This window comes from Coptis chinensis, chromosome 2, assembly GCF_015680905.1.
Source record: "Coptis chinensis isolate HL-2020 chromosome 2, ASM1568090v1, whole genome shotgun sequence".
In the NCBI taxonomy this organism is placed as follows: domain Eukaryota; kingdom Viridiplantae; phylum Streptophyta; class Magnoliopsida; order Ranunculales; family Ranunculaceae; genus Coptis; species Coptis chinensis.
Genome location: NC_141457.1, coordinates 90,223,683 through 90,249,429, shown reverse-complemented (window position 1 = coordinate 90,249,429; position 25,747 = coordinate 90,223,683). Strand labels below are relative to the sequence as shown.

General features: G+C 37.1%; 1 protein-coding gene and 4 non-coding genes across 11 annotated transcripts; all 5 read right to left on the bottom strand.

Annotated features, from left to right (window-relative positions):
- Positions 1-817: 817 nt before the first annotated feature.
- On the bottom strand, positions 818-25,378 carry LOC147518815 (uncharacterized). 7 transcript variants are annotated; one of them, XM_086590546.1, is made up of 5 exons: positions 23,481-25,378; positions 23,329-23,385; positions 22,978-23,074; positions 22,827-22,897; positions 818-1,071 (listed from the first exon to the last, which is right to left on the bottom strand). In XM_086590546.1, exons 1-4 carry the CDS (start codon positions 23,724-23,726, stop codon positions 22,833-22,835), a joined length of 465 nt encoding a protein of 154 aa, XP_086446672.1. In that variant the 5' UTR covers positions 23,727-25,378; the 3' UTR covers positions 818-1,071; positions 22,827-22,832. The 7 variants fall into 7 exon arrangements, with proteins under 7 accessions (XP_086446672.1, XP_086446675.1, XP_086446673.1 ...); XM_086590549.1 differs by lacking the exon at positions 818-1,071 and adding an exon at positions 17,244-18,563; XM_086590547.1 differs by lacking the exon at positions 818-1,071 and adding an exon at positions 18,625-19,642.
- On the bottom strand, positions 24,105-24,212 carry LOC147518819 (small nucleolar RNA snoR97). The gene has a single exon (XR_015214507.1). It is a non-coding gene; the product is annotated as a small nucleolar RNA snoR97 (small nucleolar RNA).
- On the bottom strand, positions 24,740-24,833 carry LOC147518818 (small nucleolar RNA Z223). Its single transcript, XR_015214548.1, has one exon. It is a non-coding gene; the product is annotated as a small nucleolar RNA Z223 (small nucleolar RNA).
- LOC147518817 (small nucleolar RNA U36a) lies at positions 24,876-24,961 on the bottom strand. The gene has a single exon (XR_015214684.1). It is a non-coding gene; the product is annotated as a small nucleolar RNA U36a (small nucleolar RNA).
- Positions 25,144-25,306, bottom strand: LOC147518816 (small nucleolar RNA snoR134). The gene has a single exon (XR_015214675.1). It is a non-coding gene; the product is annotated as a small nucleolar RNA snoR134 (small nucleolar RNA).
- Positions 25,379-25,747: the final 369 nt, after the last annotated feature.

The following is a 25,747-nucleotide window of genomic DNA, read 5'->3' as shown; positions in this document are numbered from 1 at the left end:
TAAGTCGATCCTTTTTCTAGAATTGTTAGGCATTGAAACTGGAATGAGAATTGCAGCAACTATGGATTATCACCAGATGGTGATTAATTCAGATTCTGAGAGAGCAGTTAACATAGTGAATGAGACAGAAGCTACTCCCTGGTACTGTCTAAATATTATGCAGGCTATCAGGAACCACAAGCAACACTTCAATGCGAGGTGGAGCATATATCTTTAGGGAAGGAAATCGAGCAGCAGATTGTGTAGCTAAATATTGTAATGAAGGAAATGAAAATGTAATGTGTAGTATAGGTCCACTAGAGGAAAAGCTATCTAGAATAGTAGCTGAAGATGCTAACAGATGTTTCTATACCAGAGTTAGATGAATACAGGTTAGAGTCAGCCAAAACCCGCTAATCTTTTTTTTAAAAAAAAAAAAAAAAACAAATGTAACTATTGGATCCGAATATCATCTTGCCCCCAAGTATTGCTGATCCTCAGGGATACTTAGCACTTTCCTTACTTAGGTTGCCCCAAGGGAGGAATTGTTGGCGTTGCAGTTGTTTGTAGCTGACTTGGTCTTCCTGGTTTAAAGGGAGTGCAGCTAATGTAGTTAGAGTTTGAACATTTCTACTTGGTAATAGGCCTCATGTCACGCCCCGAGACCCAACACACATCCCGAGGACTAGGAGTGAATCTCAAGGCGGTCGCTATCCCAATTCTACCGAAATTTCGGCAGAGTTTCCTTTGTTTAATAGACATTCGTAAACCCTAAAACCTGTCATAAACCTGGACATTTCATAATACCCTTCCAACAACCATATATATATACAAAATCCACTTTCTAAACAACCGAGATGTATATACACATATCCACAAAAGGTTTAAGGTAACTATTACTCCAATACATCAGGTATTACATCCAAAATAAGCTAGCTCTCAATATATACAACAAAAGAATGAACTAGACTATCTCTATACAACCAAAAATATGAACTTGACTCTGTCCTCGTCAAGCATAAGAGAATCCTCCCAAATCCCCACAACCATCATCGCTAGGGTTAGGAAAAGCCTCCTCTGCAACTGGCTCGTCTGAAATGTTAAGTAGGATGAGCAAACAACTATGCCCAGTAGAAACGCACATAACCAATACTAGACTACTTATAACAAAACATTTAAAACATGCGGTTTTATAATAATATCCAAATATCGCGGACTATACAATAAATCACTAGCTAGCATAAATTATATATCGGCATGCTTCTTTAATATTCAAAATATAGTTTTCACGGTCATCATACAACTATTGTGGCGCGTGATCCTATTAGAATGGTGAGGTAATGTACGACTTCGACCCGATCCACAGCAATCTCGGTTCAAGACTTTCCGGTGTGAACCATGCACCGTTGTTTTCCCCGATTTTACCGCAAGGAGATGAAATGCCGTTGTTGTGTTCAGACACACAAAATCCCCAAAGCTTTTAGGGCTCAAGTGGGCCCCGTGACCACTTAACCCCGTATATGGGCTGTCACCTAACTTTACGGTGGTCAACCGTTCGACGACCGCAGACGCTTTCGGGATCCCGACACACATCCGAGTGGACTAAACTCTCACTTTCGCCTAAACCTCATCGAGGTAACATGTAACCCCCACAAATAAGCTAATCACCATACAAAGGCGTGACACGCATAAGCATGGTTATCTAGAAAAAGTAGAAAAGGAATTCCGGACTACATCCAGTGATGCATCCCTTTAAAGGTGGCCCACCACCTCGAAAGCGCGACACACCGTTTGAATCCTAGATTTAATAATTGCCTCCCGAAATACGACAATAGTTCCTTCTTTATAGGAATTCACAATTCCTTTTCTAAATCCCTCGTGATAAACATAGTAATATATATATACTCAGATACGGTTATTTCCAAATACTATAGATACATATTTAGTTTTTCTTTTAAAACTGTTGGTCTTGTATGTGTAAGTTCCTGGATTCCCCCATCGATCACATACAACCTATGACTCCCTAAACGGGCTACCATAGTAAATGACAACCGATGATTCCTAAACGGCGAATCATCGTGAAATAACAACGTAAAACTCTATCCAGGGAACAATTCAGAACCTCACACATATTTACAAACAACCGGGTAATCCTTACCCGCATTACAAAATCCATCTCTCTGTCTCATTACAGAGACAAGAGACGAGAACCCTTCCCAAAACTAGTTTTTGCTCTTTTAACCAAGAACCAAATCCCGCTACCCCGATTTTTTTTCAAAAAAGCCATTTCACACGAAAGCTATATATATATATATAGTTTATAGCGAGGAAATACAGTGCAAAACATGACTATCATATATACATGCATGGTTGATACGCAAACTATCTATCTACAATTTAAACGATTCAAATCATGCATGAAAATAAACAGACTATATATTGGTATGTAGGTTCCTATCTTAGCAAGCTCCGTTCTCCTCAAGCCCACCTAACCGAATCAAGCTCACTTAACCAAATCCACTCGAGATCACTCCTATAACATCAGATGTATACGTCGGTCGTTAGAGTTTATCAAACTAACGAGGAAATTCTTATCTAGTGTAAGCCGAGAAGAAATCTCGACGTTAAGAATTTGGTTTCGGATAAATTTTCATCTAACTAATCGTATCAGAGCTACAGCCATTTCGCAGCATTTACTTGAGTGGTCTCGAGGGTCGCTGACTATTTTTGCCATGGCAGCCCTCATATCGACGCCAATCCTATCACATCCCAATTCCAAGTCCAAATTTCAACTACAACCAATCCCAGCCTTCGATTCATATTAAATCTAACAATAATATCGGGGTGTTCCTTATCCCTCACTCATTACTCAATCAAATCTTAAACAGCTTATAAACCGACATGAATTGCTCGAAATTGGAGTGAATAACCAAAATTCTTACCAAGTCAGCAAACAAAATCGCTCCTAGCTTTCTGCTCCACCAAAATCGCTCCACTCTATCTCCACCAACAGCTACTGTCGACATTACAAACCACCCCATTCAATTATCTCTCATCAAATACAACCAATTAAATCGAAATCGAGTTTACACTAGCGATTTGAGAAGAATTTACTCACCTGTCGCGGTGATACGATGAACTTCCAATAAATTTTGAAGCTCCACACTTGACTTTAGTGTTTACAATAGGTCGGTGGCGAGAATTTTTGGTTTAGATCGATTGAATTTGGGCGAAATGAGTTTCTCTCTCCTAGGGTTTCAATAGTAGCGAAATTGGGGAAGAAATTGGGTTTGTGCGATTTTTTGTTTGTTTGGTGCGATTTGTTTGGTTGGGCGATTTTTTGGTTTAAGTTTATTAAGGCCCAAGCCCAATATATCCCAATTAGACTTAAAGCATAATTAGACTTCTCGGCCGCGGATTATTTTTCCGCCCCTTCCGCTTTTAAATTTAATTTCCTACATTCTATCTCACCGCAGCTATAACAATAACCCACTCATGCGTGTAAGCTGTTAACTCGTGCCAGCTTCGAACGCAGAAAACCGCTAACCGGCATTTTGTCAAATTTTCGCATATGGGTCGCTTACCTAACGTGACTTATGAGTCGGAGTTAAGTTTCAGTAAGTTACGTACGTTTGAAATATAAACCCGACAACCAATTTACATAAACGACCCTAGATTTAATATGAAATTTACAAAAATACCCTTAATAATAATTCAGGACTTTATACCTCAATACCCACGATTAGGAGTTGGTTGCATCGTGGAGTCTTTATGTTTATCTTGTTTGTAAAATGCCTATAAAAGGCTAGTTGGTTTCAATTACAGAGAATAAGAAGATAGTTTCAATACTTGTGTGTTTTCTTTAGTTCTTTGCTGCTATCTTAACATAAAGATCTCAACCTCTCAAATAACTCTCGTCTGAAATCTTTACCCAAGTCCATTGCCAGACTTGTCAGTCTCAAGAAACTTAACCTTAAGGGGTGTTCTAGCTTAAAGAGTATCAGTCCAAGTTTGGAACATCTCCCTTCATCACTTGAGGAGCTCCACCTCTCTGGATGTAAGTCCCTACAAGACGTAAAGCAAATATCATCTTCTTTTCAGGACAGATTACCAAATCTTAGGGCTCTTAACTTGTCTGGTACCCCAGTTAACTTCATCTCACTTAGAAACCATTCAAGATTGGAGACCTTAGTTTTGGACTCAAACGAGGATCTTGATGTGCTTCACCTTTCTGGTACACCAATTCAGAAGTTTCCCTTAAAGGGTTATTCGGAATTTAAAGGATTGTCGCGCTTGGACGTACTAGGAGTGAAACATCTTTGCAAGGTTAATTGGGAAAGAATCAATAGGCTACCTCAGGAGGTGAATTGGGATCAGTGTGGTGATGGCAGCATGTCGCATATGCATACCCCGTTAGCTGAATGGCGGAGAAACGGAAATGGGCATGGAGTTTTTATTTATGTCGGAAATGCTAATATCTTTACAACTCTATCACAATCCCATTCTTGGATAAAAGGTCGTTTTTTTGTTTACGTATGTCCTTGCATGGAACGAGGTAAGAAGAAAACACTTCCTTCCCAACGCTCACATGATCGCTACAAGGACATCGAGTCTATGATAGGACTTTCTATGCCTTCTTATGAGAGGTGGTTGGTGTTAGAATAGTTGTATCAACACAGCAACTAGAGTAGAATAGAAGGAACAGTAGACAAGGACAGAATTAACAGGTAATAACAAAGGCGCGGATTAGGGTGTCCTTAAGGAAAGATTTCGCCCCTTCCAATGGTGCAGAAAGGCAGCAGTGGCGTCTTCCTCACATGATTCAATGGTTAACAGCAGTCTGACTTTGCACTAGAACAGACTACCCTCTAGAACAACAATATAACTCTCTCTGGCGGCTCCAGGAAGAAGAGAAGAAGAATATGATAGGTTATCGTTTCTGTTTCTCTGAGATGGGTTTCTGATCTATTAAAGTCTCACCCCTTTATGGACTCACAGTCCTATTTATAGAGGTTAGGTCGGTCTCCTAAACAGATAAGGAAGAGAGACCAACTCCTAATAGAACACCAAAACTTGCTGCTCAAGAAAAAAGCAAAACAAGTTTAGGCAATTGGTCAAACCACTACCCACAACAATAAGCCCAAGCCCCAAGCCTGAACCCGACCCGATGTGGTGGATAACCAATGTGGGACTATCTATTATGCACTAAAGTGGAGAGAACACTATTTGTTCATCTCCTCCACTTTGCACACACACACTAGTATTTAGAAATACACGAGATTCCAACAATCCCCCACTATTTCAAAATACTAATAGTCCCCCACTATTTTGGAATAGGATATTACAAAAGAAATGGATTAACTAAATGCCAGAGAGAATCGAAAAAATAATGCATAAGATACTGGTGCTTTACGGGCTTGAACCAGTCATAAGATAACATGTCTTATAATACGTGAAAGTGGTGGATTAAAAAATCTTTGAACCAACATTCCCTTGTAGTAAAATAAATCACATGCACCCACATTGTTCTTTCATTATATGCCTGTTCTGCGGTGTTGCGCTTTTTGGCCCATGCGCTGCCTGTGTTCCATGAATGCTCTAGAGTACTTGCCCGTATACTCATAAGAACCGACCCAGTTCTACATTCACGTAGGTGGATATCCATCAAGTGTACATTGCAGTTAAAATATACTATCTCATTATAAAATGGACTATGGATTCTAATAAGAGTAAAATAACTAATCCTTACTCATTGCAATTCTAGTTATACAAAGTATACTATAGTATCATCTCGCCATAGGGTGGGACGTCTCGTAAATAAATAAGACGATAGTACTGCAGGACGACGAAGTGACTTGTTTTTCCCTTTGAACCTACTTCATGGGATCTCCAATCACATAGGTAGGGTTGCCGTCAGTGTCACCTTATATCTGGGCATAAGTCCCATCCCCCTCGACGTATAACCACTTGCCTCCAAATAAGTGGTACGGTCAGACATGTGGCCAAACTAAGTCCGACCTAACATAATCTCTAACAGCTGCTTGATTAAGTTATATCTCAAACTTATGTATATACATTTCCCATTGCACATATTTCTTTATGTCTTAGCTATTGCAATGAGACAGTTGCAAAGCATAGACACATCGAGGGCTGGTTTAGAGCCAATGAGAAGATTTGCCAAGAGGTTGCTAACCCACTCAACATCATCACATGCCTTTTCTAAGGCGATTAGCTTGGATGATATCCAAGACACTCAATTTCCACCAAAGGTAATCACATAAACATTACTAGATCCAGTTTATAACATATTACCCTTCCAACAATGATGGAAATCTACTAAATATTAGTCCATAATCAATGGCTCTGCTATAGTACTTGGATAATCTGACAATATACATCAAAGTTTCTTATAAGGACACAATGGGTTATCAGCTCAGTATGCCATAAATGTAGGCAATGTCATGTCTCACATACATTATCCATCAAGTACAATAGGCTACCAATGATATTGACATATTTAGTATGAGAAAACACAAGTAGATTATTTTTCATAAGATGGATATTTGCCACAAAAGGTGTTAATGCATGCTTACTATTAGAATACCCATACTTTTCAATGAAAAATATTTCTACTACGTGCTAAAACAATATAATAAGGCCAACATGAGTTATAATTCTTATATTCACCAGTCATTCAATTCTGTAGTGCCCGAAATTCCCTTAGACCATCCGGCTGGTCTGGTTTAAGGTACGATGTGGGCTTCAACCATATTCAAACGTCAACATTTTGACAATTGAATATAGCAGTTACAGAAATGAGTTTAACAACATAATGAACTATAATTTTCAATAACGGTCTATTATGTGTTTTAAATAGGAATTTCTCTGTCTCATACACATTCTCAATGCTAGCACTCATGATATTAAATCATCTAAACAAAGAGAGATTAACACATATGTCTTGTTTTATTCTAAAGAAAAGACACACCTTTATCAACAACGGTACTTTGACATCCATATGACACTAATATGTTGTTGAATTGCTCATGCCAGTTATAGGCGCTTGAATCAACTCATACGAAGATTTAACTAAATTGTATACCTTCAGCTCATCACCTGGTACTACTTGGTATTGTAGTTCCGCACAACTACTCAACTAGAGTCTTTAGAATTTTGTAGAAGAAATTCTAGTTACATGAGCAAGGTTTCAAAGTAGTATAAATCTTGTCTCTGATTGAAACCCCTTGGCTATTATTATTAGCCTTGTATTTTGCAATACAACTATCACGTTTTAGTTTTCTCTTGAATATCCAATTCAACCTATATATCCCCCAATAAAACACGAGTCCAGTTTAGAGAAGTTGTATCCTTCAAAAAAGGACACTTCTCATAGACAGACAACTTCCTTATAGGTTAATGAATCTTCTTCAAGAAACATATAAACATCATCACCGTGAATGGTGGATATACTCACTGATAGTCTTCCATATTTCTTGTTCAGAAATTATAGGATCCTCTTACGTAGTTCATTATGAACATCCAACCACTATATGCCAATTTTACAGAAAGCACATCCTCAAAATAAAATTAGCATATAAGACATTTAATAATAGTGTAGTATCTACAAGATTATTATCACGCATGACAACTAAAACAAACATCACTATTATGAGTTTCACCAATGAACATCTACTAGATAGTTCTAGGTCTCAAAAAAATTCTTTTAGATTCATTCACAATAGCCTTGGCATGACACCCCCCACATTTTAAAGCATTTTGGATAGGCTTAAGACCTTTCCATACTTTGTAGTTCAGTGTCTTTCCAATTATCTTGTGAAATGAACTATGGTAAAACAGTGTCATGCAAATGGGTCACCAACCCCCACAGTTCAATGGTTACTCAACCTAATCAAACTTACATGCAAAACACATTATACCGCTACAAACATTAAAAGAAACACCAACAATAATATGCACTCTTATGACAAGAATATACTTTACTCAAGTCTATGATTATGGATCATATTAAATATAGTCATATTATGTTCATGCTATCTATATGAAAAGAAATCCACAAGTGATTCAAATGAATTTTAAAGAATAGAAGAATTAGATCAAAAAGATTTTACCCAAGATAAAATCATTATCATTCTTCTTTTCATCATTCAACATTCCAACTTACATAGAGAGACAATCCACGCACTTGTACATCACCTTGGTTATTTATTCATAGTCATAGGAGGATGATGCCTAATAAGACAATCCACAAACGTTATATCTCCTTGTCTAAAATAGTCACTGGAGGATATTGTCTAAGAAGACAATCCATAACCTTACATCTCCTTGACTAAATTAGGTTTAGGAGGATATGATTGTTTTCCATATTGTTTCCTCTCGTAGACAACGATGCTCATTATTTAATAATATATTATATGGTTAAACTTCATGCCTATGTTAAATAATGCATTCATGCCAAACATGATTAATATCATATCATAGGTTCAGGAAAAGTAAACTTTAACTGTACCCCTCACAACAAAAAATATACGATATTTAAACAAATCTAGCCACTGAATATGCAAAACAACTGAGGACTTCACCTCCTCTTTTTATATGAGCTCAAGCAAGATAGGATACCCTATCAACAATACCTCAAGTACTACCACAACATCTAATGGCTCAACCCATTAATGTCTTCAACTAGAAAAATTTACCAATAAACTATCATCAAGTTCAAAGTAAATCCACGATGATTAATAACCAAAACTAGTATGATATACAACTTTAACATATGCTATATTGGATATAAGCTACAAGTTACTTCATCTAACATGTATTTTCACAATAGTATAATTATAATCATCGTCTAACAACACATACACTCAATAAAGGTAAACAATTATGCATTGAATACATTATAATTACTATCCATAATTTGAGTGTGATTGATATTAAATATCTTAAGATCTCTCTTAGACCATCTACATACATCTACATATGTACAAAGAAAATAATATCAAACTACTTCTAGTCAAACCAATTAATATCTTAGTGATAAACATGTATAATTTGTTGACTAAGTTATTAAAGAAGTTTAAACTTAGGGATTTCTCTCCTAAGAAAAACTAGCATGCAACTCAAGGCAAGAATATCACCATATAATCCAACCAAAAGAATTGCAAAGAGTGAAAGAATACGATATCTAATTGATTGAAAAACCGGATTACCATATTTTCCTCTTTTTAGAAAAACAGTTCAAAAGAACTGTAATTCTGAACCAGCTCAGGACGAATTGGGTATCAAGCCTTATACCACTGGAAAGCTCTTTGAATCAGCTATCCAACACAAGAAGCGGATTGCAAAACCGAGCTCTGAGCTTAAAGTTATCGTAGTTTTCGTAACGAGTGACGCAACTGTCAAAAAGACGAACGTTGACATTTTTATTGATAGAAATCTCATATTTGGCTCCCACAAACGTATGAGAAAGGTCTACAACTATATAGGGTTTGATAAACCATAAAAAAATCAATAATATTCAATCTTTAATTGATTTCCCTAACAAAAACGAAATTATTAGAAAATTTCTAAAGTCATAACCCAATAACACAAACAATAACTCAAAGTAAAAGACTTATCTTTTGATTGTCGTATTTAAAGCACTCTCCTTTGTTCTACTACGAATTCTTTCCTTAAGATTGTTAGAATAGTTGTATCAACACAAACAACTAGAGTAGAAACGAAGGAACGATGAACAAAGACAAAATTAACGGTAATAATAACCAAGGCGCCGGATTAGTCGTCTCCTTAAAGAAAGATTTCGCCCCTTCCAATGGTGCAGAAAGACAGCAGTGGCGTCTTCCTCACAGGATTCAATGGCTAACAGCAGTCTGACTTTGCACTAAAACAGACTACTCTGTAGAACAATAATATAACACTCTCTGGCAGCTATAGAAAGAAGAGAAAAAGAATAGGATAGATTATCGTTTCTGTTTCTCTGATATGGGTTTCTGATTTATTAAAGTCTTACCCCTCTATGGACTCACAGTCCTATTTATAGAGGTTAGGTCGGTCTCCTAAACAGATAAGGAAGAGAGACCAACTCCTAATAGAACACCAAAACTTGCTGCCCAAGAAAAAAGCAAAACAAGTTTAGGCAATTGGTCAAACCACTACCCACAACAGTAAGCCCAAGCCCAAGCCTGTTATGCACTAAAGTGGAGAGAACACTATTTGTTCATCTCCTCCACTTTGCACACACACACACACACTAGTATTTAGAAATACACAAGAGATTCCAACAGTTGGGAATCGAAAGAGTCGACAAGTTTCCAAAAGATATCTCTGCTGTTCTTAGTCAGGCACAATTCTTATCATTGCACGACGAAAAGATAATAGTGCAATTATCAGATTTGGGTATTGGAAATATGGGAGAACTCAGAGAATGTTGGATTGAAGGATGCCAAGCAATGAAAGTCGCCTTTGATACGGGAGCTCACGACTTGGCTCAATGCCAACCTGTATTAAGGCGCTTGGAGAAGTTGAAAATTTCTGAACTCATGAAATTGACCAACATCTGTATTGGTAGTGGAATTCTGAAAGAAGGAAGCTTTGGCAGCCTCAAGCATTTGCAGCTGGAGTATTGTCCACAAGTTGTTACTATTTTCTCATCAGCTGTGCGCTTGGAAAGCCTGGAAGTGCTTGAATTAAATTTTGTGCCAGATTAGAAGAAATCTTCTCGGCTAAGGTGAATGCAGAAGGTCACTCGGGCGTTTGCACACATTATGCCTCCTAGAGCTTCCGACCTTAAAGAACATCGCTCACAATCTGCAGTTGGCATCCTTAAAAAGGGCTCATGTAAAAGGATGTCCCGAGCTTCGTAAGCTTCCGCTCCACAGTAACACAAGCTTTATTAACTGTAACAAGATCGCTTCCTCATTGGAGGTCACTGGTGAATCCAAATGGTGGGAGCAGTTGGAATGGGAAGACGAGAATGTAAAGCAGCATATAAGCTTCAATAGTTGGAAGCCATTTAGACTTCCTAAACAGTCATAATTCATATACGAGGTAATCTCAATTTTTAGCTTCATTTGTTTTTACATGTTTTACTTCACTAAGCCATTTTTCTAGTTGTGTGCATTTTTGTGCTGACATTTTTTTTGTGTTTACATGATTCAGTTTGATGGCGTCTTGTTGGGAAAGAGTTTGTTACCGTGTGCTTATTGTGGTATTTTACGAGCAACATTTCCTTTTATGTATTTCTTTTTAATTACTTAATTAATAACTTTGATGAAGTTATTAGATTGGAAGAAAAATCCAGTATCAACTAGGCCTGCTTCTTAAATAACAAATTTTTCAGTAACATGTCATCATGTCAATCAACTATATAATTGAATGATTGCAATTATCCTTGAGAGAAATTTATTGGTTATTCTTTCATTGCAAGACTAATATATATTTCTTTTCCTTACAGGAGATTGTAGCGTGCGGGTTGAATAGTAAGTAATGAACAGTTTGGGATTTATTTATAGATTCATGTGTGTGATGTAAATTGTGTGATTGTCGACTATCACAATGTATCCTACTCCTGTAAATATAAATATTCAACAATTTCTTTGCTTGTAAGTTTTATGTTCTGCTTTCCTTTCTTGTTTGTAACAACAACTGATCTTGTTATTCTCTTCTTGTTTGGGAACCTTGCTCAGCAGAATGTAAAATTGATTATCAACTGTTAAATTGTTCACTCATTTTTCCTTCTCCTTTATTCACAAAACCTCAAGTATATATATACAAAGATTGCCGAGAGTCCTTGCTCTCCAAGGCTCTGTCGATCTCCTCAAAATCCTCTTACCTGAAATATAACTCCTACTAAAATAAGATAACTCCTATTTTAGGTACAATATCTATTAATATCGTAATACCCCTCCTCAAGTTGGAGCGTGAAGATCTCGAACGCCCAATTTGCCAACTAGAAACTCAAATTTCGCTTTCCCCAATGCTTTTGTAAAGATGTCTGCCAATTGAACACTAGTAGAAACATATGACGGACAAATCATCCCTTCAGTCACCGCATCTCGAACAAAATGACAATCAGACTCTATATGCTTAGTTCTTTCGTGAAAAACTGGATTTTGAGCAATGTACTCTTCATAATACAACTTCATACCCTTCAAATGTTGCACACCCAAATCACCTAAAAGTTGTTTAAGCCACTTCAACTCGCACACTGTTGCCGCCATTGATCTATACTCAGCCTCCGCAGACGATCTAGACACTGTTTGTTGCTTCTTGGTCTTCCACGACACCGGAGAACAGCCAAGTAACACGAACCATCCAGTCAAGGAACGTCGCGTAAGTGGACAACTAGCCCAATCTGAGTCACACCATCCTTCTAGACTGAGGTCACTATCAACACGAAGCAAAATCCCTTCCCCCGGACTCTTCTTCAGATATTGCACGACCCTGAGAGCCGCCTCCCAATGATCCTCACGAGGTTGTTGCATAAATTGGGACAGAATATGAACTGAATATGCGAGATCAGGTCTCGTTACAGACAAGTAAATCAATCTCCCTACAAGTCGTCTATACGGAGCCGGATCTGCAAGAAATTCACCCTTAGCAAGTGCCAAATTGTGATTTTGTTCCATAGGGAATGCCGTAGGCTTTGCTCCCAATAAACCTATTTCGGAAATTATCTCAAGTGTGTATTTTCTTTGGCAAAGAAAAATTCCTTATGGATTATGGGCTACCTCTAGCCCTAAAAAACATTTCAAAACTCCCAAATCCTTCATATGAAAACACCTGCCAAGATAATCTTTAAAAACTGTCAATGCAACCTTGTCATTCCCTGCAATAATCAAATCATCAACATAAACTAACACGTTGAGTTGAGTTCTTCCCCTGCACAACCCAAATAATGAATAATCTGAATAGGATTGCACAAATCCATAATTCTTCAATGTTGTTGACAGTTTTGCAAACCAACACCTGAGAGCTTGTTTTAGACCATACAACGACTTTTTCAACCGGCAAACCATGTTAGGATTTGTATTCTTGAAACCTGGAGGAACCTTCATATAAACCTCCTCATTTAAGTCACCGTGAAGGAAAGCATTATGCACATCCATTTGATGTACCTCCCATCTTTTTTAGCAGTGACAATTGCAAGAAAAGTGCTTAACTGTCACCATTTTTGTCACAGGAGCAAATGTCTCGTTATAGTCAATTCCTTCCACGATGATTGCCATAGATCACAAGTCTTGCTTTGAGTCGCTCTATCTTTGCCATCAGATTTATACTTAATTTTATATATCAACTGGCTCCCTAGTGCTTTCTTTCCGGGTGGAAGAGTCTCCATTACCCAAGTTTCATTGTCTTCAAGGGCTCGTATCTCCTTTCCCATCGCATCTCGCCATCCCGAGTCTTTCATTGCTTCTTTAGAATGCTTTGGCTCATGTCCCACTGTTACTGCTGCAAGAAAATTCCTATGTCTCACAGAAAAACGTTCACAATTCACAAAATATGTTATAGGATAGGGCATACCTAAACAAGATGAAGTAGCTGATGAAATCTCAGATGGACTTATTTTTCGTACAAATGAGTAACAAAATCACAATATCGTGTGGAAGGAGTTTTGGCTTGTTTTCCGCGCCCCAACTCACTATCAACTAGTGCATCTTGCTCGCCCACCGTATTATCCAGCCCCTCATCACGCATATCCTCATGTGCAGGCTGCTGTATGGGCTGCACCGCAGACCCCTTCTCGAGGGTGGACACTGCCTCCAACCCCCCCTCAATACACCCTCAATACACACAATACACTCATCGGCACCCTCATCCTCACTCCATGCCCCATCCTTATTGTTCACCAGCGTAAGAGTCACCACACTCCGTGGTTGGTGTGGCACAAAAGGAAATTCTTTCTCAAAAAAGTTCACATCCCTTGATACAAAATACTCGTGTGTTTCTAAATCATACAATTTCCAACATTTCTTCCCAAAAGGATAGCCAACAAAAACACACTTATGACTCCTACTTACAAATTTATCACCTTTGTGTCGTTGATTATGAGCATAGCAAAAGCAACCAAATACATGAACAATCTCATAAGAAGACACTTTCCCAAACAACAATTCATATGGCGATTTAGTCTTCAGTAAAGTAGAGGGTGTTCTATTAATCAAGTAACATGCTGCCAACACACATTCTCCCCAAAATTTGATTGGTAAGTTCCCTTGAAATCGCAATGCTCGAGCCACGTTCAAAATGTGTTGGTGTTTTCTCTCAACCCTCCCATTTTGTTGTGGAGACCCACCACAAGAAGTCTCAAAAAGAATTCCATTATTTCGAAAATAATCATGCAAACAATTAAATTCGGTCCCATTGTCACTTCGCACACGTTTTATCACTTGTTCAAATTGTCGTTCAACCATAGCAACAAAATTACAAAGCATAGATTCAACTTCCAATTTATTGCATAGTAAGTATACCCAAACTCCTCTAGAAAAATCATCTACTATTGTCAAAAAATAGATAGCCCCACATGAAGAACGAGCCTTGTAAGGCCCCCACAAATCCAAATGAACAAGTTCAAAAATCCTACCAGCTTTATTCATACTAGTGGGAAAACTAGACCTAAGTTGTTTTGCACGCGGACATACATCACAAGCTCTACTATTGTTTCGACGAGAATAACTGACAGTCGGAATCAACTTCAATATTTTCTCCGATGGATGCCCCATTCGTTGATGCCACAACTCGAACGACGAATCACCATCCACTGTTAAGACCTTCACTTGAGGAACACCACGAACAAAATAAAGTCCATCCAATCTTTCACCCGCTCCAATCACCTTCCTCGTCAGTTGGTCTTGTATAACACAAAAAAATTTAGTGAATTGTACAACGCAATTTAAGTCATCGATTAATTGAGTCACAGAAATTAAATTGCATGTTAATTGTGGGACATAAAGCACATTGTCAAACTTCAATCCTCCTGGCAACACGACACTCACCTCTTGATTTGCTTCGGCCGTGTTGCCATCCGGTAATCCCACCGGGCAGTGTTTCACCTTTCTCACATTCTGCAAAAGAGACAAGTCACACGACACATGGTTTGATGCTCCTGTATCAACAATCCAACTAAAACTACTGTTCTTACCATACAGTCGGTCTTTTGTTTTGGCGAAGCTCAAAAGATCAAGAATTTGCTGCAGTTGCATTGCTGAAACACCCGCAAGACCCGCATCTTCGGTTGCATCTGCCAGCCCCTGCGAGGACGTTGCTTGCTGCCAGTGGCGGAGCCAGAAAATTGGGTGAGGGTGAGCCACAACTAGTCACTATAAAAAAAAAAAAAAAACTAAAATAAGATAACACCCAATTTGTAGAATTTTTGTTTTCCCTTGCATATTTTTTAAAAGTAAAAAAATAAAAATAAAATAATTCGAATCCCATCACAAAAGACATGTAAATTTTGGAATTACAAAAGACTAGATTGCTTAATGAAATGATTTATGAGAAAATAAATAAATACACAGACATTTAGCTTTGGAAAATTAAGAACTTGGGAAAAAAGTGCCTACAAATATATGCTTCTTACAAATATATATGCTTATGGAAACCACTTTAAAATTCCACAAATGAAAAAAAGTAATGAATTCTTTGGAATTGTAAGGAAAATAGTCCAAAAGGCATTAGGAAAAAACATAAGCACTTAGGGCACAATAAAGAATATTGTACAATGTTTAGACATTTTTTTTTGGCTAAAAACTAATTAATATTAATAGCAAAAAATGGTGTTACAGACTTACAAAGCGTTTACAAATTCTAGATTGGGAATATAATTCCCATGTTTCCGCTTTGTCAAAAATCTATAGTGGGTAAGCAAAATTTGGATTTTCAAGCTAGCTTGTTGCGCCAACATGGTTTATGATCCCACCATTGTTTTAAATTGTACATGTTTAGACACTGCTAGTACATTTTTTTTGTCGTCACTTTAGCGTTTATTTTAATTGTTTTCATTTTCATTCAATCCCGAAATTCCAACCACTGCCTTAAGTAGATTCAAAAGTAATAAATTCACTACAATTGACAATCAAAAAAATTTATGCAACAAATTAAAATTGTAATGGACTTGAGTAACTGCTCGATAGATCGAATTCATTACATACAAAATTGAATTATAATTAATAAAATTCATCAACAAAAAACTAAAAAAATAAGAGATTGGGGAATTAAGGTTTAGAAAACATACCAATAAATATACATATGAGTTATTGGGACGGAGACTTGAGAGTTGAGAGTGTTATTACTCTTTTTTTCTCTTTCATCTCTTTTGTTTTTCCAAACAAAGAAAAACACTTGCCAAAAGTGTTGTTTCTCAAAATACATAAAATTAGAGATCATGAGCTTTCTCACGTTAGTTAGGGGAAATGGATTTTTATTTTGGTCAGTTACGGTGAGGTTTTAGTAACAAAACCGTATTCATATATATATGGTAGTTACTTTTTTTGAGTAAAAAAAAAAAAAAAAAAAAAACTTTTTAAGAAGTTGGGGGTGAGCGGGGTGTACCACAGGCCCCCCCAGCTCTTATCGCTGGCTGCCACGACAAAGTTCCAGCCCCGCCAATTTTATTAGCGCGAATAGATGGTGCACCATACCCTCGGCCACGACCAGAACCTACACGCCCACCTCCTCTTCCTGTCCGTCCTCCACCACGACCTAGCCCCTTACTTCCACGAGGCCGGTCCCCCCACCATTCGGGGAAGCTGTGTAATTGAAAACAAGAGGATTCGCCGTGGCCTTCTCTATTACAATGATTGCAAAACTTGTCAGTAGGATCCACAGAACGAGACTTGCCACTGCCACGCGTATCAGGCTGAATTGAGAAGGCCATGATACTATCTCGTTCTTCCTTGGATGAGGATAACTCTCCTCCACGCAGTCTTTCCACTTGAATCACTTGTTGATATGCTCTATCAAGCGTCGGCAGCAATGACTCTTGTCCTAGCAGATTTGTACGAATTGAAGCATATGCTCCATCGAGGCCAATAAGAAAGTGATGTAGATAGTCTTCTCTTCTCAACTTTTCTACCTGCATGACTATTCTACACGTGCAACTTCCACACTTACAAACCGGCACCTTCACATATGTGGTTAGTTCATCCCAGATTCTTGACAAACGACCAAAGTAAATTGCCACAGTCTCGGTTTTTGCTTGCTTGCACTCCCCCAAGGATATCTTTAATTGACATATACGAGTGCCACTTACCACACAAAACCTGCTTTTGAGATTGTTCCACAGGAGTTGTGCATCATCATTAGGGGTGACTTCGGATCGGATCGGATTAACCTCCTTCGGAATTTTTCCAAATTTTTTTCGGAACCTAATATGCTAGCCAAATCCAATCCAATTTTTTTTCAGATTCAAAATATATTTCCAATTTTGGAACTTTCGGAAATTTCGAAATAACTCGAAAATTTCGGAATACTTGGTAAATTTTCAAAAATCTCTTTACTTTCAATTATTTTTGGAATATCATACGCCAATGTTCATTGTAGGGAGAGAAAACCATGTCCACAACACCAATGCACCAACAACAATACGCACTTGTTTACTGAGAAAACCCATTTTCATTCAAACAAGTGATCCAAGAAAAAGCGATAAAAAGAACATGCAGCCACCAATAGCAAACATTGCATTCTGTTAAGGTCTGGGTATTTGTAATGTTTCAATCTTTTTTCGTGTGTGAAAATTGAAACGTGAAGTGTCTGCATAAATAATTGATTATGGTCTTGGACTCTAAGTAGCTTTACATAATATTCTATCTATTGGAATTTGGCTTTTGGATTGGTCTGGAAGTCATTGTATGACTCAATAACATTTTTTTTCATATCATTGTTATTATGGCAGACGGTGTAATGACAGTAGAGTAGTCCAATTCAAGTGGGGAAGTAGCGGCTAGATTATGTTTTAGTTTTGTTTTTGGAAGTAAAAAACTAGAAAATGAATGAACGGTCAAGATCTAATCAAGTAGATAGTGAGAGAAGCATATATTTTCCGAATAAATTGGCAATAATATCGGAAATTTCGGAATTTTCAGATCGGATCGGATTTTAGAATTATATCCAAATCCGATCCAATTTTTTTTTCAGAATTTTCGGAAAATCGGCCTATGAAAACTATACCCAGAGCCAGACCAATTTCGGGTCGGATTTCGGAAAAATCGAAAATTTGGCAAAAAGAGACACCCCTAATCATCATATTCTCTAAGTGTCGTCCGAACGGACGGCTCAATGGTATTGGTCAGCCAGGACACCAACATCGAATGCACAACGATCCAATCCTCAAGTTTCTCCTCTGTTGTTGGCTTCGGAACCGTCCCTTCCACAAAACCAAATTTCCTCTTCGCCTTTAGCGAGGTGCGAATTGCCCTTGCCCATTCATCGTAGTTCTCACCACGTAATTGAATAGGAATAATAATGTTTCCAGGACAGTCACTCGATCCAAGATGATACGTCCTATCCACCTTCTTTTCGCCATCTCCAGATTAGTCTCCCTCTCCGCCAGCCATGATCTCTCTTGGAGGCTAAAAGACCGGAAAAAATAAAATAAAAAAAATAAAAAAATAAAAAAATAAAAAAATAAATCGTATTTGCCCTAGGATCTCTCTAAGCTCTTGATATCATGTTAAATTGTTCACTCATTTTTCCTTCTTCTTTATTCACAAAACCTCAAGTATATATATACAAAGATTGCCAAGAGTCCTTGCTCTCCAAGGCTCTGTCGATCTCCTCAAAATCCTCTTACCTAAAATATAATTCCTACAAAAATAAGATAACTCCTATTTTAGGTACAATATCTATTAATATCGTAATATCAACACATTTTACAAAAGAGAGAGAGAGAACACTATTAAATTTGATCTCACTTGAGAAAAACTAATAATAACCTAAACAACGATAATGTCAACATGGATCTTATAGCCCAGCACATCCTAAGCAAGGGTGATCTACGAGACTACGACTTCGTGTGTTTTCCTTTGCGTCCAGTTTGAAGTTAAATGAGAGTTTTAAGATATTGCCAATGTTGACATATTCGGACCTACTTAAGTCAGTTATATAACGTTTAATAGTGCATTGGATATATACCGCGTGGCTGGTTCTAACGCTACAAGGGCGATTGTATAATAGTTGATTACCTGTAACTATGCCTACCCAAATCTGACACTTATTACTGTCCCTCTCTCTGATTCCCACACAAAGTTTATCTGTTCTTCCCATTCATAACCTAATTTCGAGGCCACTTATTTGCCTTTCACTGCTTCATGTAGGCTGCTAGGTATAACACTATGTTTCCTCTTTCATCTTTCATATTTACAACGCCATTCTTTATTTAACAGCAAGGTTAAGAGCAGTTTCTCCGCAACCGGTCCTATCTTCAATAAAATCACCACAATTTTAAAGCACGTCCTTAATGTCATTACTCTGTTTAATAGCAGCACAGAAGTGGATTGGAGTCTTTCCATCTCTATTTGTAATACGACAGTAATCACTATTGACTTTCAAAATCTCCATCCGTGTGCAGTTACTGTGTATGGGGCTGAAAGTCTGAAACCATCTTAATTCAACTCTCCTATAAACTCTGGCTATCATCACCTTCACAAAACTAATACACCAGCATTATTTAAGCCAAAAGACAGACTATGTAGTGGGCAAATATCGTACCTCTAAACATGTTTATTTCAATATTTTAAAATTCAAGATATTGGCATAAAGGCCAATATCTCGGTAAATCTCGTGGGTGTTTAAGTTGTGTTGCAAGTAAAAAGCGGGAAACAGAAAAGAAAGACAAAACACGTGTCAAAGATATCAGAGATTCATTCATGTCATTCATTCAATCTAGATTACTAAAAAATTGTAAAAACAGGAGAGAGAAAGAGAGATTGTAAACTTCTATCCCCAATCAATAAAACTTTGATACAATTCATATTCTTCATTCATTCTTTCCATTCATTCTTATTCATTAGTAAGATTGTGTGATCTTAGAACATTTATGAAAAGTGTTCTTAGACATCACATTGGCGCCATCTGTGGTTCGCAAACAAGAAAATTTGGTATCACATGCAAGGAATACAAGAGCTTCTGTAAGTCGGATTTCAGGAAGAAAATATTGAGGTTGAAGTTTCACTTCAGAAAATATTGAAAAGTTTGAATGAGGTAGAAAAACAGAATGTTGTTTTACTTAAGGAGAACCAAGAGATGAAGAAAAGAGTTCCAAGTAATGCAGTAAGAGATCTTCATGAGGAAGAGTGTAGTTCGAAGTCGGGTAGTCATTATACTAGAAAGGCATCAGCAAGAAAATTGCATAAGTATCACCAATATCGGAAATTCTGATACCACAACCTATCACCAAGGAAATTATACAAGAAATGATGATAAAGAAACTAGAAAATCAAGTGCTCGAGAAGACTTCAGCATCAATAAGAAAGTTAGCGGATGATGTGAGTAGAAATCCGATACATCAAAGTATTAAGAGATGCCTGTTCCGCCGAAGTTTAAATTGCCTAAGTTCACACAATATGATGGATCATCAGATCCAATGGACCATCTCTTCGCGTACCAACATCAGTTTTCGATATATAAGGGAACTGCATATTTGGATTCATTGTTATGTAAGTCTTTTTCTTCAAATTTAAAGGGGAATTCATATACTCTTTAATATATACAGACGCAATGATGACCATCCCAGTCCAAAATCTCCAGCAGCCCCTAAGTTGACCTCAATTCAAAGTGACTTTATGCAATAAAAGATCGAGATAGAGAGAGCACCGGAAATTGAACAAGAAACTGGTAAGTGGTAGCCAAATTGATCCTTTATTGGACCAGAAAAACATATATTAATATACCAAAGACTCTGCTCACCTTATCAAAATCAAATCATCGAAGCAGAGATCCAACATCTAACATTGCTACCAATCACGTTTTTTGGGCCCTCTTAATCTTACAATGAAAGTCGAAAGAGATGATGTTGTGATAGTTAAGGTTTCACCCTATGAATACATTTCCATGAAGTAGACTAAAGAAATGCTTCGAAAAGGTTGGACAGTGGAGAAGGGAAAAAAATAATAAAAATAAAAAATGACTGCAACAAAGAAGTTATGAAACCATGCTTGAAAGCGTCATTGCTTGTCTGCTCCTCAGCAACTTCCTACATTTTCTCAGAACTCTACAAGGTGAACAGTCACAAACAAGCAGATCTAATAAAAATGAAAATGTGTAGTGTGAAAGAGAGTCACACTACAATCCAACCCTTTCCACCATAACTACATCAAAGCAAATCTCTCTCATGATAGGGAGAATAAAGACCCAATCCAAGATAATACTTCTGATTGTATAACACACTGGCTAATCAGTGCATAATCTGTCCTTAAAAACCCTTACATTCCTCTCAAGCGATATACCCCAGCAGCCAGCAATCCAGTATGAAATAAGGGCTTCCATATCACACTTCCAAGCAAAGTTAGATTAGAAGTCCTCTGATGAAATGTGATAAATGATATTTTAAGTCACAATTATGCACATGCCGGATTGACATTAACAATAAAATCAAAACAGCACTAGTAATTTAAGATCCCCATCTAATTGCACTACAATGGTGCGGAATTCTCATAATACAGTATCCATTCTCATTTTAATAAGATCTCGAACCCACGCCAGCCATATATCTTACCCCCATAAATATTGCAGCCGCCTAATATTTCACGTGTTTTAAGCAGCATTAGCAGTAGCAGAAGGCCAACATTACAATCTTATCATACACACACCAATGCTTAAAAATAATCCACGTCGGATATGTATCTACATGTCTGTGTCGGACACATTGTATGTTATATACATCATTTTTGATATTTTGCCATGTAAAACACGGACACACGTATCCATGTCAATGTAACTTAGTAAATAACAAATACGTTGATCACAAATTTTACAGAATGTGAATTGCAAGGATAGTTTTAACTCATAAGAATTGTCTACTAAAAAATTATCTACCAGTGCCGGACAATGATTTTGTGCAGTATCAGAATAGACAGCACATTTATAAAAAAAATAAAAAAACACTTCATGAATTTCAAAATGGAAAAGGCTGCAGAGTTTTACTGTTTCTTTTGTGGGTAAAATAAGATTGTTAGAAAAAGAAATCAATGTATCATACAAGGTTGGCAAGAAGAAAATGTGAAAAACACCAAAATTTACAATACAAAGTATAGCACCTAAGGAGACAACATACCAAGAACAATTCCCGAAACTTCATACTTCATCAAGCAAAACTGCTTAATGTATGTTCAAGTATCCTCAACAAACGAACCTACGACCTACCTTATTAAACCAAATTGTAAAACAGGATTGTACTGAATCCACAATCTTGTGAATCATCAGTATACATCTTGTGCCACAAAAACAAATGCAGTGGAAATCAGGACGCTATACCAATTAGAATGGGCCGTAAGGGGAGTTTAATTTTCTTTAGTACTAACTCAGCATGATTTGCGATTACCATTTGTGTCATTAATTACTTGTCCAAAGAGGGAAGAATACGGATATTATGAGTTAAATATACTTCTAATGCCCTAGAAAGAAGTGAGCCATTTGAGATAGTGTCCCTTCATGAAAATGGGGAGACTTGGGGAAGCAACAAAGTGAGTAGGTGGACAATAATGCATATAAAGATACCACCAGTAGAGAGCAACTTTTGCAACTACAAATCAACATAATATATTTCTTTAATCAGAATAAAGAATAACAGTATAATAAATCAAGAATCGACTACTAGTTAGAGAGAATATATGCACCTAATATCAAACGCAACTCCACTTCTCTTCTCGATGAACTTTATAATTGGCACACGAGCCTTTGCAATCACCTGAGAAATAGACATCATATCACTGATCAGAATATGTGTACATGAATTGGACAATTTAATCAGAATAAACATTGCCTAACCTGCATCTTTTTTAGCAATTCCTCTCTGGGTTAATGCCCTAGATAGAGCTACCAATCCAATTTGGGGTGTTTTAACTTTTGAATCCAAAATGACAACCTGCAACAGTTCCCTCGACGCCATCAGAAGACAATACATAGTGTCCACGCTTAGATATCATAAGCCAATCAAACCAAACCAAACCAAACCAAATGTTTTAAACTATGAACTGCTATCTAAAACGGTGAAAGAGTAGCAGCTGGTGGACTGATTAACTATGGACAAATTTATAGCTTCTGAGTTATTGGAATGCACACCCGGGATTTACGCATGTAACAGAAATGACAGACAAAATGGGGTTGTTTTATACTTACATCAATGTCACTAGTAGGAAGATAAAGACCCGTTTTAAACGATCCAAATACTTCAACCTACAAACAAAACCATCATAAACCACTACTACTCAAAACTCAATTCCAACCAATTAACCAAACTATCAAATATAAAGGTAATGAAAGATACATACATTGCAATTAGGCCAAATATGTTTAATCACACCAAACACACCCTCCACACAAGCATTCCGCGCAGCTTGTTCTTCCAACGTCGGGGACAAAAACTCAAAAAACGGGATTAGGCAGTCTGACAGAATCGATATCTTAAATTCTTGATGAGATAAAATGGTGCCAACGATCCCAAAATTATGACTAACAAAAATCCGGCCAATTAAAATTTGGCCCAGGCGGCAAGGCCACACACTGAGGGATACCATCGTCTACCTAGGTAGCCAGATACAGCCCCCATGTGACCATGTCTAGGTCCATAAAAAAGTACCCCTCACAAACCAAACAAGTTTTCCCGTAAAATTCAATTTTAAAAGACTATTCAGGGTCATTGAGCCCCTCAGGCCCTGTTTGGCGGATAAGCAACATTTATGTGATTGCAGCCTAGGAGTTATTGCCTAGGAGCTGGTCCGCTAGATGAACTTCAGTGTAATTATTAGTGGCCTGGGCAGCGTATCCCTGCTTTCTCATGCGGGACCAGGTAACATCCAGTCCCGAACTCAATTAACCTCTTACATCTGAAAAAATACAATTATTTTACATTTTGCATAAAGTCAAGAACAACGAAAAACTTTTCAAATGGTGAGTAATATAGGGCTGTTATTTAACTCCAATCTCGTGATATACAAAGAGAAGAAGCTGATGACAACACTAGACTATCCGAGTTATTTCAGCCTCTATGCCCCAATTAATCGAAGCACAAGGATAGTTAAAACTCAAAATTGTAAGTTTGTAAACACACATATCAATGATTCTCTATGCACTATTCTAACGCCTAAATTCATACAAATCAATTACAATTTACAAGTAAAGAAAAGTATAGCATCAGATAGGTCCAATATTCTCATTTGAAATGTACATCCACCAAGGGGTTCTTCCTGTAACCAGGGTCTCAGCTTCAGTACACCTCGATAAAATGGACAATATCATCACACACAGCATTGAAATTAAACCTCAAACATGTACACAATCAACCTAGAAAACAATTCTACAAATAAAAACATATATTCTGATCAATAAAATGTTGTAACATAGGGTGAATGAATAAACAATTAGAGACAAGAACAGTAATGCATCAGCTGTGTCCAGTATTCTCATGTGAAATGTAAATCCGCCAAGGGGTTCTCCCTGTAAACAGAGTCTCAGCTTCAATACACCTCAATAAATTGAACAATATCATCATAAGCATCAACGTCTTACTAACTAAAAAAATATTATTAAATCATGGCTCAGAACAACAATAAGCTCTATCTATCATGAATTTTCTGAAGCAGAACTGGCATTGGAGCTTTGATATTCAATCATCACAGCCAAAAATAAACCCATTACTCAAAACAACATCAATTAGACTATATAATTGGCTCATATCAAGAAATTCAACCATATGTAATCCTTTGCTTCATAGATTTCTCTCAGAAGCGCGGATAAAATTTAATCATCGCCAATAACAACCACAATTAAAACAAAGACAGAAATGTTGTGAGAGTTTTTAGAGGCAAAATCGATAAAAGAAATAAAGCCCCCGCGTGTAATATGTGCCTCCATGACTAAGCTCTTCTGAGAGGTTTATTTATTGAATCAAAGAAGAACTTTAAGGTGTGGAGAGGCCAAATTAACCCAATTGAAAGATGTAGACGTTACTCTGACACAATTTAAGCTATGGTAAAATATAAGTACAAAGCTCAATTGCAACACTCAACGTCAGTAAATCTAGCACTAGCATTGGGGCTTTATTCTTCATTGAATAAAAGTAATAACTAAGATAAGCCCGGGGTTTTGCAACGTGCATAATAATAAAAAACTATTTGATGAAACGACTAAATGAAAGAAAACGAATAACCTAAAATATGAAGAGTGATTAGAGAAACTGGGTTTTATATAGAATGAAAACCCTAGCTAGATTTAATTTCTTTTTAAGGGCTTTTTCATTTTGAATAGCCCATACCAACTTTTAGTGAAATTGAACAGGGCCCAATGAATTATATTTTTATTGGGCATAACAAATTTGTGGACAAACAAAAAACATCGAGAGATGATTAGCAGTTTTTATTTGTTTTTGGTTCAAAAGTTGATATTTAGTGCAAACAGAAAAGGCCAATGGAAGCAACTCATTCACCAACATACAAAGCACTATTAAAATTTTAAGGTTCTAGAATCAAATATAGTGGTGTTTAAACAAGTCCACACTCAAATCATCACTGTGTGGCTCCCAGTGTTTCATATTTACTCT